This window comes from Pyrus communis, chromosome 11 (assembly GCF_041283825.1).
Source record: "Pyrus communis isolate YQ-2024b chromosome 11, ASM4128382v1, whole genome shotgun sequence".
Lineage (NCBI taxonomy): Eukaryota > Viridiplantae > Streptophyta > Magnoliopsida > Rosales > Rosaceae > Pyrus > Pyrus communis.
In genome coordinates this window covers 7,137,011-7,156,119 of record NC_142575.1, presented here as the reverse complement: position 1 = coordinate 7,156,119, position 19,109 = coordinate 7,137,011, and the positions used below count along the sequence as shown (strand labels likewise).

The 19,109-nt window shown below is 34.9% G+C and overlaps 1 protein-coding gene and 1 long non-coding RNA gene across 2 annotated transcripts; both read right to left on the bottom strand.

The window, feature by feature from the left end:
* Positions 1-3,595: 3,595 nt before the first annotated feature.
* On the bottom strand, positions 3,596-5,646 carry LOC148692815 (uncharacterized). The gene is made up of 2 exons (XR_015953106.1): positions 4,216-5,646; positions 3,596-4,042 (listed from the first exon to the last, which is right to left on the bottom strand). It is a non-coding gene; the product is annotated as an uncharacterized LOC148692815 (long non-coding RNA).
* Positions 5,647-15,558: 9,912 nt separating this feature from the next.
* LOC137742774 (outer envelope pore protein 16, chloroplastic) lies at positions 15,559-17,475 on the bottom strand. Its single transcript, XM_068482722.2, has 6 exons — positions 17,254-17,475; positions 17,037-17,088; positions 16,795-16,826; positions 16,333-16,366; positions 16,127-16,194; positions 15,559-15,867 (listed from the first exon to the last, which is right to left on the bottom strand). The coding sequence occupies exons 1-6, from the start codon at positions 17,365-17,367 to the stop codon at positions 15,727-15,729; spliced, it is 441 nt and encodes a 146-aa protein (XP_068338823.2). The 5' UTR covers positions 17,368-17,475; the 3' UTR covers positions 15,559-15,726.
* Between the last annotated feature and the right edge of the window lie 1,634 nt (positions 17,476-19,109).

The window sequence follows — 19,109 nt, the reverse complement described above, 5'->3', positions numbered from 1 at the left end:
TAGTTCTTATAACAATATAATCGTTTTTTTACACAAGTTTTAGTCTGTCTGTACCAAACTAATCTAAATTATATAGATGTGGATTTGCATATTTTAATATAATTGTAAATGGAAGATAATACGATGGACTGGGCATCGGTTAAATATATATATATATATATATATATATATATATATTTTAATATAATTGTAAATGGAAGATAATACGATGGACGGGGCATCGGTTATATATATATATTATGTAAGCTCCTGTAAATTCATACTAATACATAATGGACGAAGTCTGAGATCTATATGAATCGGTACATCCTAAAAACTAAAGTCACTAATTAAAAAGTTTAAGAATTTACTAACAATGCACATACATTAATTCATAAAATATATCATACAACATATTACAATATCTCACGACGCATTTTCAAGTTTTGAAAGCGTTGCATAACAATTTCATTACCAATACCATCAAATATCTCTTCCTATAAAAATAACCATGTTATCATTCATCCATTAATTTTCTCACGATTTCTCAATTGATCATTTAGAAATTTTATAGCCAAAAATGCTTTATCACGTGAAATTATTATATGCAATATGTACAATTTTTCACAAAAAATGAGTTAGGGCATCCGCCTCTTGGGCCCAAGGTGGCTCTGTCCTTGGTAATACCACACATACTATGCATAAAAGTGAGAGAAAAATATGAAAGTGTTTTAAGAAACAAAATGTGGAAGAGTCTTTTAAAATGTTATCAAGAAAATATTAATCTTTAAGGACTACTTCTTCTAAAATAAATTAAAATTAAAATAAACAATTAAGTCTTTGCTTAAAAGTTGGTTAAGCAATTTCAAACCTTTTCCTAAATTTTTGCTTGTGCATCAACCTCACCTTGTGTTACGTTTATTACTACTGGTTAAAAAGGCTAAAGAACTTAATACAACAGAAGGTGTGGATAAAAAAGTACATTTGAAATCTATTGAGAAATGATTTCATTTCATTCATTGAATTATAATTAGTTACACTGGGGAATTTATATAAACTAGATTTACACAGGTAAAGAAAATAGTTACAGTGGTAACTATTCTAACAACTAACCAACTTTTACTAAAGCTAACTTTTACTTTTACTAGATTCTTTTACAACAGTAACTTGCTCTTCACACCCCCTCAAGCTGAACGGAGACGGTTGAAGTGAAAGCTTGGATCTAAGTTGGAGAAATCTTGGTCTTGGCAGAGATTTAGTGTGAATGTCCGCTAGTTGATCCACACTACATACAAATTGAACAGTAAGAAGCTTAGCCAAAACAAGCTATCGGATGTAATGATAATCAATTTCAACATGCTTTGTTCGAGCATGAAAAACCGGATTTGAAGCTAAGGCAATAGCAGAAACATTGTTACACCAAATTTGTGGCAAGGATGACAATTTGAATCCAATATCAGTAAAGAGTTGACAGATCCAAGTAATTTCAGCAGCGGTATGTGCGAGTGATTGGTACTCAGCTTCAGTAGAGGGTCTTGCAACTGTGTGTTGTTTCTTTGCACTTCAACTAACAATGCAAGGACCAAGAAAAATGCAAAAACCATTAGTGGATCGTCTATCCCAAGAACAGTCTACCCAATCAACATCTGAAAAGGCTTTGAGAAGTAGGGGAGATGTAGTTTTGGGAAACCATAATCCATAACCAAGTGTCCCTTTTAGATACCTGAGTATGCGTTTCACTACTTGAAGATGAGGTACTCTGGGATAGTGCATGAATTGGCACACCAAGTTAACAGCAAAAAACAAATCAGGTCGAGTCCATGTAAGGTATTGGAGGGCTCCAACAATGGATCGATAGTCCTCTGGATTTGATAACAAAGAACTTGTGTGATCAAGCTTGGCTAAACTAAGTGGAGTTGCACATGGCTTTGCCCCATCCATTTTGGTTCGCTTGAGAAGGTTTAGTATGTATTTGGATTGATGAATGAAAGCTCCTGAGGTTGATTTCTGAACTTCCAGACCAAGAAAGTAATGAAGATCTCCTAGATCCTTGACTGGAAATTAAGTGCTCAACTAAGAAATGATGTTGTTGCAAACACTAGAAGAATGTCTAGTCACTATGATATCATCCACATAAACAAGAACCAAAACCAAAGTAGGTTTGTGCAGCACAAAAAGACCATGATCAGAGTGTGAAACTTTAAATCCGATAAAGAAAAGTGCATTTTGAAGTTTTTCATACCAAGCACGAGGTGCTTGCTTTAAGCCATATAAGGAGTTCTTCAAGTGACAGACATGAGTGGGATTCTCTTGATCAATGAACCCGGGTGGCTGAGCCATATATACATTCTCTTTCAAATAACCATGTAGAAATGCATTACTTACATCCAACTGGTGTTGAAACCAGTTTGATTGTACTACAAGAGTGAGAATTATTCTTATAGTCATAAGTTTAGCAACTAGGCTAAAAGTATCATTATAATCAATGCCCTCTTATTGATTGTAACCTTTAACAACTAGCCGAGCCTTGTATCGATCCACATAGCCATCTGGTTTCCTCTTAATCCGGAAAACCCATTTACAACCAACCAAATTATGAGTGGAGGTAAAAGGAACAAGCTGCCTAGTGCCTGTATTTTGTAAAGCATTAAATTCATCCTGCATTGCAACCCTCCACTGAGGATGTTTTGAAGCCTGGAGATATGTAGCAGGAATAAACTCACTCTCTAAAATGAGATGGCACAAGATGTTTTGTGGCAGTAAATGCTTTAGGTTTGTATATCCCTGACTTGGAGCATGTTTGCATCGAGTGAACAGATGAAACAGGAGGTATATGATGTGGTTCAGGGTTTAGAAAATGAATGACTTGTATAGGAGAAGAGTGAGGTGAAGAAGGTTGAGTATGTCCAGTACAAGATGCAAGAGTAAAAACTGGTTCAGGTTGAGTAAGTGAGGAAGGTATAGGTGTTGGAACAAGGGGATTGGTAGGATTAGGAGAATAAAGATTGGGGAATGTAAAGGAAAAAGGTGAGTAAATTTCTGTGGTATTTGGAGTGGAGGATTTAAGAAGATGTGGATCATGAAAGGGAAAAGTTTGTTCATCAAAATAGACATGTCTAGATAGATAAACCCGATTAGTGAAGGGATCTAGACATTTATACCCCTTGTAAGCTAAATTGTAGCCAATGAAAACACACATCTTGCTCTTAGGTTCTAATTTGGAGTTGGTGTATAGTTTTAGCCAGGGAAAGCATTGATATCCAAAGACCCGAAGGGAATTGTAATCTTGAACTTTTTTGAAAAATTGTTCCCAATGAGAAGACTTGTTAACTGGAGGTAGGCGATTGATAAGATACACTGCAATAAGAAAAGCTTCAACCCAGAATTTATGAGGAACCTGTGATGCAATGAGAAGAGTTCGAGCAATCTCAACAATATGTATGTGCTTTCTTTCAGCACAACCGTTTTGTTGAGGAGTGTAAGGACAACTTAATTGCTGTTGAATGCCATGTAAAGATAGATGATGCTTGAATTGAGAGCTGATAAACTCACCCTCTGAGTCTGATCTTAAAGTGCCAATCTTGTGTCCAGAAAGATTTTCAACAAGAGCTTGGAATTGCACAAAAATGTGAAATACTTTTTATTTATGTTTGAGAGGATACAGCCTAGTATATTTGGTAAAATCATCTACAAATATGACATAAAATCTATAGCCACTAACAGAGCATACTGGAGCTGGGCCCCAAACGTCCGCATGAACTAATTCTAGAGACCGAGAAGTAGTACAGAGAGATTCTTTAAATGGTAACTTGGTACATTTTCCTAAAACACAATTTGAGCAGAAAAATTGGTGAACAGTATTAGAAATAGGCAGTGTAGACTTTGATAGCAGTGATCGAAAAGTATTGAACATTGGATGGCCCAAACGTTGATGCCAAACATGAGAGAAGGTCCTTATTGCAGAATGAGCATGAACATTCGTTGCAGTAGAAGAAGAAGCATAAAATGGATAGAGACCACAGCTGACAAGAGCTCTAAAAAGCATATTCCCCGTAGTAAGATCCTTGACATTGAAGTCAAAAGGATTGAGTGTTAATGAACACCAATTATCACGCAAAAACATATTGGCAGAAAGAAGATCATGCTTCAATTATGGAACATGTAACACATTCTTTAATTGAAAATTTGCAGAAGGTGTTTTAAGTAAAGTAGAACCAAAATGGCGAATTGGCAAACCTTGGCCATCTCCAATATAGACTTTATCTAGACCAGTATTGGGCTACGGATTCTGAAGATTTTGAATATTGTTGGTCATGTGAGAGCTTGCTCCGGAATCAAGTAGCCATGGTGAAGGAGAAGAAGTGGTAGAAGATGCATACTTTGCAAGTTTAGCTGGCGGAACACGTCCTTCAAAATTTGGATTCATGCAATTGGAACAATTAATAGCAAGATGTCCAATGTCCTCACAAATTTGACATGGAGTGAATGCAAAGTTGAAAGATCTGAAGCCACGATTTCCACCTCGATGTCCACCACGATTGGTTGAGGTATTATTGAACCGATTGTAACAATTACGGTTGTTGTAGCTCCTTTGAGAGTTGTTCCTCTGAAAATTACCTCGATCATTGTTGTTGTAAAAATTCTGAGATGCATTAGACTGAGCATTGTACGCTTGAAGCCGTTGAGGTGTAGGAAGCAAAAGAAGAGCATTTGAAGTTGCTGGAATAGAGGTAAATGCCTGATATAGTTCAAAGGAACCTTGAGTTTGCTTTCGGCAAGCAAGAGCCATTTCTTTACTGAGAAAAAATTCATGTAGATCATCAATAGTAGTATCAGCAAGACGAAATTGAATTGAATCCACGAAGGAATCATATTCATCAGGCAAGCCATTAAGAATAAGGTGAATGAGATCTGAATCATCAACTGGTACACCGGCAGCAGCAAGAGCATCGGAAATTTCTTTAATGCATTGCAATTATTTAGAGATTGTGGAAGTTCCTTTTGACATCGATTGCAAAATTCGATCTCAACTAATGAATGTGAGAACGAGAGACTCCATCAAATCGCTTCTTAAGATTTTGCCAAAGTTCACGCGCTAATAGAACACCAACAGTAAAGGGAATTAAATCCTCAAAGAGAGTGGAATTGATCTAAATAATGATGTTTTGATCCTTTTCATACCAAATCTCAAAGGTTGGATTCGAAATCGAGGACAAATTTCCAGAAACATTAGCAAGAAATTGAGGCGGTGGCGATTCAGATCCATCAACAATGTCAATGAACTTGTAGCAGCGAAAGATCGGCTCGAACAGAGAACGCCAAACAAGGTAATTATGACGCTTAAGTTTTGTTTGAATCATGCTCTCAATGTTTTGGACCGTGATGGAGTTGATTGAAGCTTGAAAGGAGGAGTTAGGGTTTGTGTTCATCGGAGAAGAATCGAGATTGGGAGGCAGCAAAGAAGAAAGATTTGCGATCGCCGGAGAAGAAGCAGCATGTGCGGCCACTGAAGAGGAAGAATTAGAAGAATTTGTTGCCATTGATGAACAAGATTGAAGGTTTGCAGACGAAAGATATGGTGTTTGGTAGGTAGAAAAATAAGCAAGAAAATAGCTAAAGAGGATCGAAATCGATTGACTTAGGCAAGAGATACCATACTGATAAATAATTTCATTTCATTCATTGAATTATAATTGGTTACACTGGGGTATTTATATAAACTAGATTTACACAGGTAAAGAAAATAGTTACAGTGGTAACTATTCTAACAAGTAACCAACTTTTACTAAAGCTAACTTTTACTTTTACTAGATTCTTTTACAACAGTAACTTGCTCTTCAAAATCGACAATGTGACTTAAATAATCTTTGTGACACAAATTAAAGTAATGTGTTGAATCCAAGTACACTAAGTGAAATTTTTCAACAAAATGCCTTGTCAAAAGGGAAAAAAAAATATTGTTATTAGCATTTCACGATAATTATCATACACTCTTTCTTAATTGAAAGTCAATAAACAAAAGAAGAGTATGTGGTGACTATCTGGAATGTTAATAATAATCCTGAAAAAAAAAACATATAGGATAATAGGCGACTAAAAGTATGTCAGGAGCGATGAAAACACTACACTATACATATGAATAATGATCCATGCAGGGTCATTCAATTTATTAGCAAAAGCAACCATGTGGATACAGGGCCATATCAATCAATCACATTACACAAGCACGGTTTCTACACATATTACATTTCTTTTTAACTAATTAATTAGCACTTTTTGGTGCACACACAAGCACGGGTCAAGACACTACAATGGCCTCTGGTGAATTTCTCCTTTCTACATGTGTGTTTACAGTTGTTAGACGAAAAGCACAACCCTTTGAACAGGGTGCTTGGAACCTCACAGATCTTCCCCTCAACTGCCTTGCTTGACTCAGTCCTTGCCGCAACACCCATTGGCCCCATCTCTAAAGATCAAATTTTTGTTGTTGAATAAGATGCTTTATTCGAAACATCATAAAAAATTATTTATTAAATAAAAGAGGTATAATTACCGGTAGCGGCCAAAAGCAAGACAAGAACGAAGGCGGTTGAAACAAGACGCATTGAACGCTCCATTTGAATCTGTGTATATGTAAGTGTGTGCTTGATCTGTGTGTTTCTATGTGTGTGCTTGTGTATAATAAGAGAGATCTCAGGCGCTGATGCACAAAACAATAACCATGCAAGGCTTATTATATAGTGATCTAGTGCAGATTAAAGAGGAACGGTCTCCGTAAAGCGAGGTAGCTCCATACCCAAAATACAAAGTTGAAATTTCCAACTTACGCGACACCATAAACCAAATCCCTATTTTTGTTGACTAAGTTCTCTGTCATACATTTTTCTATGCACATTAGAGTTTCTTTTTCAAGCACATTTTACTTTTGCTTTTAAAAGAATACTTGGGTTTTAAGCACTTTGACTTATTATTCACATTTGTATATGTAAATGATGCGGCATATACCATATAGTTCTTATAATAATATAATTATTTTTTTACACAAGTTTTAGTCTGTCTGTACCAAACTAATCTAAATTATATAGATGTGGATTTGCATATTTTAATATAATTGTAAATGGAAGATAATACGATGGACGGGGCATCGGTTATATATATATACATATATATATATATATACACACACACACACATACATATATATATATATATATATATATATATTATATAAGCTCCTGTAAATTCATACTAATACATAATGGGCGAAGTCTGAGATCTATATGAATCGATACATCCTAAAAAATAAAGTCACTAATTAAAAAGTTTAAGAATTTACTAACAACGCACATACATTAATCCATTATATATAGGGGCGTTTTGATATAGGCGTCTCGTTTTTTAATTTTTTTAGACTAAACATATACTCCTTTTGAAAAATTGATCAAACATTTTCCTAAAATTTTGGTTATTAATTTCAGTTTTTCACATAAGTTCAATTGTTCTAGAATTTTAGTTTTTCATGACTTCTCCTGGGCATTTCATTTTCTTTTTTCTTTCTTTTTCTATTATCCCTATATTTATGCATTTATTATCCATCTCTATGCATTTTTTTTATTGTTTGCTCTAATTTTTACTTTTTTTTTTTTGTGAATATAGTAGAATATTTATAATAAAAATTTGTCAAATTTTATTATTTAGAAGACCCAACACATAATAAAGATTTGTTTCATTATATAGCTACGTCTAGTTACCTATAATATGGACACATTTAGTTTTATAGTGGATTTGATTTTTTTGTATTTCTCAGTACATTTGGAATGTAAATGTACCAAAATGGTTATCTGATAGAGACATTTGGTTTTGTGGTACATTTGGGATTTTTTGTTCATTTGGTCTTTTGGTACAATAGGAATCTAAACGTACCAAAAGAGTTATCTGACAATGGGCACATTTGGTTTTATGATACATTTGAAATTTTGGTACATTTGGTTTCTCTGTATATTTGAAATCTAAACATACCAAAAGTTACATAACAATGGGTACATTTCGTTTTATGGTACATTTGAATTTTTGATACATTTGGTTTCTTGGTACATTTGAAATCTAAACGTACCAAAAGTCGATACTTTTGTTCTCAAATTTACCATAAGTTTTAAGTATATTTTTATATATCTATATAGGAAAAAAAAAATGTATTGATGACTTTTTATTGAGGCAATTTTAATAGAAAGAGTTTTTTTTAAATGAGGAATTAGTTAATTAATTTTTTTTTTTATTAAAAAATGTGTTGACTCCAAAAATTTCAAAACCTACGTGGCGCGCAGGCCGAGTAACTAATAAGCTAACTACGTCCTTCGGTTGAATGCAGGGCGTGCCAACTCGTCGGCCGAGCTCGGCTGAGGAGTAAAATTCGTTAATGTCGCGTTGAGCGCGTTGCTGACTTCTTTATCATGCGATTGCGACCGAGGAAGGAACGCTCTCGGTCTTTGAGTTCTAGAGCCTGAAGACAAGGCTACTAATTCTGCGAAGTTCACAAATCGTCGGCGCCCGATTCGGTCACTGTGATTATATTCGTAAAAGTATAGGCACGTCGAATCGACACCAAACTATATGGACACAGGTACTCAAATGTGATGTATGTCTTGATGGTGAATGTGGTTCAGCCGTCGGAATGCCGAACTCTGAAACTCACTTGTGAGTATCCAATCATAAAATCACTCAGCGTCCAGTACGCCGAATAACGTAATTCGTAACACCTTACTATGCCGAGAAGGCTAGTAAGGTGACCTCTACCAACAAGGGTTCGAAAACCCTTCCCGGCCGAGACTTAGATAGGTAACCAGTCGGCCGTGACGCAGTGCTGTTTATCCAAACTGAAAGTGTTTCTCGGTCGGCTGATTCTGCGGCAACAGTGCTGTTTATCCAAACTGAAGGTGTGTTGGCAGAAAAAGAAAAGGAAAAAAATCTCAAGGTATTTGAGAGGCTTTGCGCGGGGCAATTGTATGTTGAATTGAAGGTCTTCTATATTGCATGATTTCTTGTATTTATAGCCCCCCTTTCCTTGAGACCGAATTGCACCCTTATCTGGATTAGGAGTCCTTGTCCCGTTCCAACTATACTTTGAACAAACCTACTCCCACTAGGACTTTGAACTTTCCCCTCTTCCGAGGCTTTATTCTTTGCTGGTCCGGGAATCCTGGTCGCACCAGGACTTCCTCGACCCTTTCTGTTTATTTGGACTACTCCTTCTTAGGATAGGACTCAACCGACCCTGCCAACTGGCCCAGAATTTATCACTCGGCCCATAGCATTTGACACAGCCTTGGGCCGAGCACAAGCTGCTGCTCGGCCCAACAATATTATTTTGGGCCCAAACAAAATGTCATTTAATGCATAGAAAGGGATTGATCAAATTAAATTCGTATATTATACGCAATTAGTTGCTAAACTACCTTATGCCTCTATATAAATGCATTTAAATTAATGACAGGGAAATTAAATAAATAGAAAACTATTGAGGTGGCAATTCATCGAAGCACCTTGATCAAATCTTTTTTTTTGGTAAAAACCTTAATCAAATCTTTAAAAGGGATGAATGTTTAATCCAACAACTATAGAAAAGATGTAGGGCATTCTAATTTTAATATCATACAACATATTACAATATCTCATGACGCATTTTCAAGTTTTGAAAGCGTTGCATAACAATTTCATTACCAATACCATCAAATATCTCTTCCTATAAAAATAACCATGTTATCATTCATCCATTAATTTTCTTACGATTTCTCAATTGATCATTTAGAAATTTTATAGCCAAAAATGCTTTTATCACGTGAAATTATTATATGCAATATGTACAATTTTTTCACAAAAAAATGAGTTAGGGCATCTATCCGTTGGGCCCAACGTGGCTCCGTCCTTGGTCATACCACACATACTATGTAGAAAAGTGAGAGAAAAATATGAAAGTGTTTTAAGAAACAAAATGTGGAAGAGTCTTTTACAATGTTATCAAGAAAATATTAATCTTTAAGGACTACTTCTTCTAAAATAAATAAAAATAAAAATAAACAATTAAGTCTTTGCTTAAAAGTTGGTTAAGCAATTTCGAACCTTGTCCTAATTTTTTTCTTGTGCATCAACCTCACCTTATGTTACGTTTATTACTACTGGTTTAAAAGGCTAAAGAACTTAATACAACATAAGGTGTGGATAAAAAAGTACATCTGAAATCGACAATGTGACTTAAATAATCTTTGTGACACAAATTAAAGTAATGTGTTGAATCCAAGGACACTAAGTGAAATTTTTCAACAAAATGCCTTGTCAAAAGGGAAAAAAAATATTGTTATTAGCATTTCACGATAATTATCATTCACTTTTTCTTAATTGAAAGTCAATAAACAAAAGAAGTGTATGTGGTGACTATCTGGAATGTTAATAATAATCCTGGAAAAAAAAAACATATAGGATAATAGGCGACTAAAAGTATGTCAGGAGCGATGAAAACACTACACTATACATATGAATAATGATCCATGCAGGGTCATTCAATTTATTAGCAAAAGTAACCATGTGGATACATGGCCATATCAATCCATCACATTACACAAGCACGGTTTCTACACAGAGTACATTTCTTTTTAACTAATTAATTAGCACTTTTTGGTGCACACGCAAGCACGAGTCAAGACACTACAATGGCCTCTGGTGAATTGCTCCTTTCTACAGGTGTGTTTACAGTTGTTAGACGAAAAGCACAACCCTTTGAACAGGGTGCTTGGAACCTCACAGATCTTCCCCTCAACTGCCTTGCTTGACTCAGTCCTTGCCTCAACACCCATTGGCCCCATCTCTAAAGATCAAATTTTTGTTGTTGAATAAGATGCTTTATTCGAAACATCATAAAAAATTAATTATTAAATAAAAGAGTTATAATTACCAATAGCAGCCAAAAGCAAGACAAGAACGAAGGCGGTTGAAACAAGACGCATTGAACGCTCCATTTGAATCTGTGTATATGTAAGTGTGTGCTTGATCTGTGTGTTTCTATGTGTGTGCTTGTGTATAATAAGAGAGATCTCAGGCGCTGATGCAAAGAACAATAACCATGCAAGACTTATTATATAGTGGTCTAGTGCAGATTAAAGAGGAACGGTCTCCGTGAAACGAGGTAGCTTCATACCCAAAATACAAAGTTGAAATTTCCAACTTACGCGACACCATAAACCAAATCCCTATTTTTGTTGACTAAGTTCTCTGTCATACATTTTTCTATGCACATTAGAGTTTCTTTTAAAAGCACATTTTACTTTTGCTTTTAAAAGAATATTTGGGTTTTAAGCACTTTGACTTATTATTCACATTTGTATATGTAAATGATGCGGCATATACCATATAGTTCTTATAACAATATAATTATTTTTTTACACAAGTTTTAGTCTGTCTGTACCAAACTAATCTAAATTATATAGATGTGGATTTGCATATTTTAATATAATTGTAAATGGAAGATAATACGATGGACGGGGCATCGGTTATATATATACATATATATATATATATATACATATATATATATATATATATTATATAAGTTCCTGTAAATTCATATTAATACATAATGGACGAAGTCTAAGATCAATATGAATCGATACATCCTAAAAAATAAAGTCACTAATTAAAAAGTTTAAGAATTTACTAACAACGCACATACATTAATCCATTATATATAGGAGCGATTTGATATAGGCGCCTCGTTTTTTAATTTTTTAGACTAAACATACACTCCTTTTGAAAAATTGATCAAACATTTTCCTAAAATTTTGGTTATTAATTTCAGTTTTTCACATAAGTTCAATTTTTCTAGAATTTTAGTTTTTCACGACTTCTCCTGGGTATTTCGTTTTCATTTTTCTTTCTTTTCCTATTATCCCTATATTTATGCATTTATTATCCATCTCTATGCATTTTCATATTTTAATATAATTGTAAATGGAAGATAATACGATGGACGGGGCATCGGTTATATATATACATATATATATATATATATACATATATATATATATTATATAAGTTCCTGTAAATTCATATTAATACATAATGGACGAAGTCTAAGATCAATATGAATCGATACATCCTAAAAAATAAAGTCACTAATTAAAAAGTTTAAGAATTTACTAACAACGCACATACATTAATCCATTATATATAGGAGCGATTTGATATAGGCGCCTCGTTTTTTAATTTTTTAGACTAAACATACACTCCTTTTGAAAAATTGATCAAACATTTTCCTAAAATTTTGGTTATTAATTTCAGTTTTTCACATAAGTTCAATTTTTCTAGAATTTTAGTTTTTCACGACTTCTCCTGGGTATTTCGTTTTCATTTTTCTTTCTTTTCCTATTATCCCTATATTTATGCATTTATTATCCATCTCTATGCATTTTTTTATTGTTTGCTATAATTTTTACTTTTTTTTTTTGTGAATATAGTAGAATATTTATAATAAAAAATTGTCAAATTTTATTATTTAGAAGACCCAACACATAATAAAGATTTGTTTGATTATATAGCTACGTCTAGTTACTTATAATATGGACACTTTCAGTTTTATAGTGGATTTGATTTTTTGTATTTCTCAGTACATTTGGAATGTAAATGTACCAAAATGGTTATCTGATAGAGACATTTGGTTTTGTGATACATTTGGGATTTTTTGTTCATTTGGTCTTTTGGTACAATAGGAATCTAAACGTACCAAAAGGGTTACCTGACAATGGGCACATTTGGTTTTATAATACATTTGAAATTTTGGTACATTTGGTTTCTCTGTATATTTGAAATCTAAACATATCAAAAGTTACATAACAATGGGTACATTTGGTTTTATGGTACATTTGAATTTTTGGTACATTTGGTTTCTCGGTACATTTGAAATCTAAATGTACTAAAAGTCGATACTTTTGTTCTCAAATTTACCATAAGTTTTAAGTATATTTTTTATATATCTATATAGGAAAAAAAAAATATGTATTGAAGACTTTTTATTGAGACAATTATAATAGAAAGAGTTTTTTTTTTTTAAATGAGGAATTAGTTAATTAATTTTTTTATTTTATTTTATTAAAAAATGTCATTTAATGCATAGAAGGGGATTGACGAAATTAAATTCCTATATTATAGGCAATTAGTTGCTAAACTACCTTATGCCTCTATATAAATGCATTTAAATTAATGACATGGAAATTAAATAAATAGAAAATTATTGAGGTGGCAATTCATTGAAGCACCTTAATCAAATCTTTTTTGTTTTTGGTAAAAACCTTAATCACATCTTTAAAATGGATGAATGTTTAATCTAACAACTATAGAAAAGATGTAGGGCATTCTAATTTTAATATCATACAACATATTACAATATCTCACGACGCATTTTCAAGTTTTGAAAGCGTTACATAACAATTTCATTACCAATACCATCAAATATCTCTTCCTATAAAAATAACCATATTATCATTCATCCATTAATTTTCTTACGATTTCTCAATTGATCATTTAGAAATTTTATAGCCAAAAATGCTTTTATCATGTGAAATTATTATATGCAATATGTACAATTTTTTCACAAAAAATGAGTTAGGGCATCTGCCCCTTGGGTCCAATGTGGCTCCGTCCTTGGTAATACCACACATGCTATGCAGAAAAGTGAGAGAAAAATATGAAAGTGTTTTAAGAAACAAAATGTGGAAGAGTCTTTTACAATGTTATCAAGAAAATATTAATCTTTAAGGACTACTTCTTCTAAAATAAATAAAAATAAAAATAAACAATTAAGTCTTTGCTTAAAAGTTGGTTAAGCAATTTCGAACCTTTTCCTAATTTTTTTTTTTTTGTGCATCAACCTCACCTTATGTTACGTTTATTACTACTGGTTTAAAAGGCTAAAGAATTTAATACAACAGAAGGTGTGGATAAAAAAGTACATGTGAAATCGACATTGTGACTTAAATAATCTTTATAACACAAATTAAAGTAATGTGTTGAATCCAAGTACACTAAGTGAAATTTTTCAACAAAATGCCTTGTCAAAAGGGAAAAAAAATTATTGTTATTAGCATTTCACGATAATTATCGTGCACTTTTTCTTAATTGAAAGTCAATAAACAAAAGAAGAGTATGTGGTGACTATCTAGAATGTTAATAATAATCCTAAAGAAAAACATATAGGATAATAGGCGACTAAAAGTACGTCAAGAGCGATAAAAACACTACACTATACATATGAATAATGATCCATGCAGGGTCATTCAATTTATTAGCAAAAGCAACCATGTGGATACAGGGCCATATCAATCCATCACATTACACAAGCACGGTTTCTACACAGATTACATTTCTTTTTAACTAATTAATTAGCACTTTTTGGTGCACACGCAAGCACGGGTCAAGACACTACAATGGCCTCTGGTGAATTGCTCCTTTCTACAGGTGTGTTTACAGTTGTTAGACGAAAAGCACAACCCTTTGAACAGGGTGCTCGGAACCTCACAGATCTTCCCCTCAACTGCCTTGCTTGACTCAGTCCTTGCCTCAACACCCATTGGCCCCATCTCTAAAGATCAAATTTTTGTTGTTGAATAAGATGCTTTATTTGAAATATCATAAAAAAATTAATTATTAAATAAAAGAGGTATAATTACCGGTAGCGGCCAAAAGCAAGACAAAAACGAAAGCGGCTGAAACAAGATGCATTGAACGCTCCATTTGAATCTGTGTATATGTAAGTGGTGTGCTTGATCTGTGTGTTTCTATGTGTGTGCTTGTGTATAATAAGAGAGATCTCAGGCGCTGATGCAAATAATAATAACCATGCAAGACTTATTATATAGTGATCTAGTGCAGATTAAAGAGGAACGGTCTCCGTAAAGCGAGGTAGCTCCATACCCCAAAATACAAAGTTGAAATTTCCAACTTACGCGACACCATAAACCAAATCCCTATTTTTGTTGACAAAGTTCTCTGTCATACATTTTTCTATGCACATTAGAGTTTCTTTTTTAAGCACATTTTTCTATGCACATTAGAGTTTCTTTTTTAAGCACATTTTACTTTTGCTTTTAAAAGAATATTTGGGTTTTAAGCACTTTGACTTATTATTCACATTTGTATATGTAAATGATGCGGCATATACCATATAGTTCTTATAACAATATAATTGTTTTTGTACACAAGTTTTAGTCTGTCTGTACCTAACTAATCTAAATTTCATAGATGTGGATTCGCGTATTTGAATACCAACTTTGTAAATAGAAGATAATACGATGGAGGGGCCATCGGTTGTTTTTTCTTCGGCGAATGCAACAAATTCATAGCAATCTTTGCATCAGTAAGCATCTACACATATTCGCACTTTCTCGCAATTGCGGAAAACAGTTATGCACTTGCACCATGGAGCATGTTTGATCCCTACCGATTATTTTCCTCCTAACAACTATCTATTTAACCTATTAATGTTATGGTTTGTCAAAAAAAAAAAAAAAAAGCATCGAACATATTGCTCAAGAACGATAAAATCAGAAGATTCATAATTCATTGTATCAACCTTCAGTAGTTTAGATGAATCCTTGAACATTCTTTATACAATGCTCTACGAATTCATGAGGAAGATGACACGAGAAACCTACTCATAGTTCTCCAGGATCTACAGAGAGATCGGGTAGAATATTACGTCCATGTTCAGGTGAGATAGTTGATGAATTCCGCAGCGGTCGCAATGGCACCTCCTGTAATTGCATCCACCAGAACTTTATCCTTGTTCTCTTTGCTGGCTACAGATACTAGAGCCCCGGTCAATGCACCCCCGAGCGTGGCATTCTTCTGCAGGATATCAAAAGAAAAAGGGTGAGCAGATGCAGAAGTTCCAATCGAAGTCCGAAAATTAAATAAAAACGAACTTGAAATGGCAACGGGAGGATATAGGGAACATAGAGGTTAAGAGTTTTAAATTAGCAAGTAGACAATCTGAAACAATTTCCTGAATCTAGAAGCTTCATGTGCAAACTAGGACGAATGAGCATGAAAATTACGGCCAACAGTACTGAACAACTAGCTATCTAGAATTCGAACAGACATATACCCAGTCTCTGCGTCCACGGACCCTCTCGATACCATACTCTGCTCCCACGTACACTCCAGCTACAGTTCCTGTCAATGCAATAGAAGAAATTGTTGATGCAGTTCTCAATTCGCAAAAGTGAGGAAGCTGAAGCAATTTTCCCGGAGGATGAGCATAATCTCATCCATACATACATCTAACACACAACGAAATACGACTCAACTTACCCCAATATGCACCTTCTTTACACATCTTCTTCAACTGCAAAAAGCAGCACTGTCAATTAGCAGGATTCGGAAATTGTGTTACATCCCAATTTTCTCCTATGAATAAACAACCGATCACCTATTCAACAAATTACCACAGTATAAATAAGACCTCTAAAAAGCTATAGATCCCACTAAACAAAATCAGTTGAGCAACAACTGAAGATGCTGAATAAACCGAACGCAGAGCTACTAGTATGTTTTTTCGGTAACAAGGGGACCAAAGGCCAAGCACAAATCAAACAGAATGAAGTAAACCAGCAAGATCATTGAGCACAACACTAACAATCGAAGTGGGATATCAAAATCGGTACTTTCAAGCTCAATGTCGAGGTTAAGAGTAGCTACTAATCTTGGATCATACAAGAATCGCAAAATCGAAAAACCGAATTAATTAAACAAGGGATTGGTCTGGTTACTCACAGTGTGCTCAAAGTCTTTAGTCGAAATGCCCCCTGCAAAAACCACCTCAAATTATTAGTAAATATAAAAAAAAAATTTAAAGAAAAACCAAAAATCTCATTCAGAAACCACAATAAATACAACCATCATCATCAATCGCAGCACAATATGATCGGCATATGAAATTTAAAACTTTCCCACCATCATTTTCTCAGTGTTTCTCGGGAACCAAACAGTAGGACTGCAATGATAAACAACAATACCTTTCTTGGCCGCAGAGAAAGCATCCTCTGCAACTGCTCTGGTAGCAGCAACCTGAAACCAAACCAACAAAAACGACACCGTTTGATTCAAAACCTTGCCATTGCAACTATCAAAACCCAGAAGTAAAATACTCAACTGAGAAAAACAACAAAAAAATTTTAAAAAAATGTTGAAGATAATTTTTTAAAAAGAAAAAAATAAGTAGAAAAATCGTACGGTTCCGATCTTCAAGAAGCCATCGACGGTGTGGTTGAGCAAGGGGTTTCCCAAGTCGATGACCACGTCGACTTGCGGCCCTGTAAGCGCCCCTGAGAAACTGCTTCTCGGCATCTTCTTCTTCTTCTTCTTTCTCTGTCTCCTCACTCTCTCTCTCTCTCTCTCTCTCTCTCTCCCTCCTCTGTGTTTGTAGTGTGACTAACACTATGGTGACAAAATTACACTACGGTGACAAAATTGGTGGGGGCGTTTTGTGATACGATATTTATCAGTGATGAGACATTTACGAGAATGCCATCGGAAGGTGCCATGCAGTGCAGCATCAATTGCATCAGGCGGTGCCGGTGGATCAAGTGCAATGGTGCGTCGTATGCATGTGAACCGTGAACGTGTCAATGCTAAAATTGGTATTTGCTTTGATTGCAAGTGACAATTTTCATTTCTTTTTAATAATATTTTCTTCGATTGTGTCGTGAACACGGTTCGATACACTAAGTGTCATAATACAAACAGTTAAAAAAAAAAATTTCAAGTATTCAACCATTCGTATTGTAACATTTAGTGTATCAGCCTGTGTTATTGGCACACTTTTTGAAATTATAATTGCTTTTTCATTCCCCATAAAGAAGAATTAAATGAATGAATAAAAATTGTAGTTGTTACTTAATGTAATGTGTGAGGGTGTGAGCTTAACTTAGGGAGAAGGTTACGGTTTGGACTTTGTAATTGCTTGGATCATCACTTGCTCATTGCAATGTTTGATTTAGAATGCAGAGAGGACCAAAATCGACTCACCTAGTTGATCTCATTCTCATTCTCATTCTCATTTCCCTTTCTTGACAATATCATACCTCATCTTACTAATTTGTGTCAATGTCAGACCTCCATCAGTTTTTCTGTTAATTTATTTGTTAAATGCTGACGTCGCCAGAGACAGGATCCACTCACTAATCCAACTGGATTAAAAAATAATTAAATATTAAACAATTAAAAATTAAATTATTTTTTATATAAAATTATGGGATCCACCCTCTCTCTCCTCTCTCTCTCACCTATCTCTCTTCTTTCTCTTTGGACATTTGCATCCCCAAAACCCTTCCCACCCGTCCCCTTTCAACCTTCGTCCCCCTCATCCTTTCTTCCCCCTACTCCCGTCTTCTCTGCACAACCTCTCCCTCCAGACGATGCCATCTGTCATCTCCATCCAGAAACTCTCCCTTCTAAACCTCTTCGACCTCTCCATCTCCCACCTCTGCTTCGCCACTCTCCCGCCCTGCCGTCCCTCCCTCTCAATCACCTGCCTCGCCATCAACCACAACCTCTTCTACGTCGCATCGGGCCACGAGAAATGCCTCTGGATCCAACACGCTGCCGCTGTCATCGACATCGCCGTCAACAACGCCCTGATTTACTCAGTCTCTTGGGACAAGAGCTTGAAGATTTGGCAGGACTCGGATCTCTGTTGTGTCGAACGAGGACGCCGTGAATGCGTTGGCGGTGTCAAACGACGGGACGATGTACACCGGATCGACGGATTATCGGATCTGGGTGTGGTCCAAACCGTTCGAGGAAGACAGAGAAGACAGAAGTGGGGTAGGATCTGGGTTGGGTGGTTCTGGTTTTGAGTTTGGAGAAGACGGGGAGCAAGGGGAAGAAAGGGTAAAGGGGGGAAGGTTGGGAAGGGGAGACCGGTGGGAAGGGTTTTAGGGATGCAGGTGTCCAAAGAGAGAGGGTGGATCCCACAATTTTATATAAAAAATAATTTTTTAAATATTTAATTATTAAAAATATATTTAATTATTTTTTAATCCAGTTGGATTAGTGAGTGGGTCCTACCTTTGCCCACGTCATCATTT

Excerpts from the sequence above, each read along its gene's own strand:
- LOC137742774 (XM_068482722.2), bottom strand. The coding sequence starts at position 17,367 with ATGCCGAGAAGCAGTTTCTCAGGGGCGCTTACAGGGCCGCAAGTCGAC. Across the intron at positions 16,367-16,794 it reads CTAAAGACTTTGAGCACACT|TTGAAGAAGATGTGTAAAGA; the intron begins GTGAGTAACCAG and ends TGCTTTTTGCAG. Across the intron at positions 15,868-16,126 it reads TCCGTGGACGCAGAGACTGG|AAGAATGCCACGCTCGGGGG; the intron begins GTATATGTCTGT and ends GATATCCTGCAG.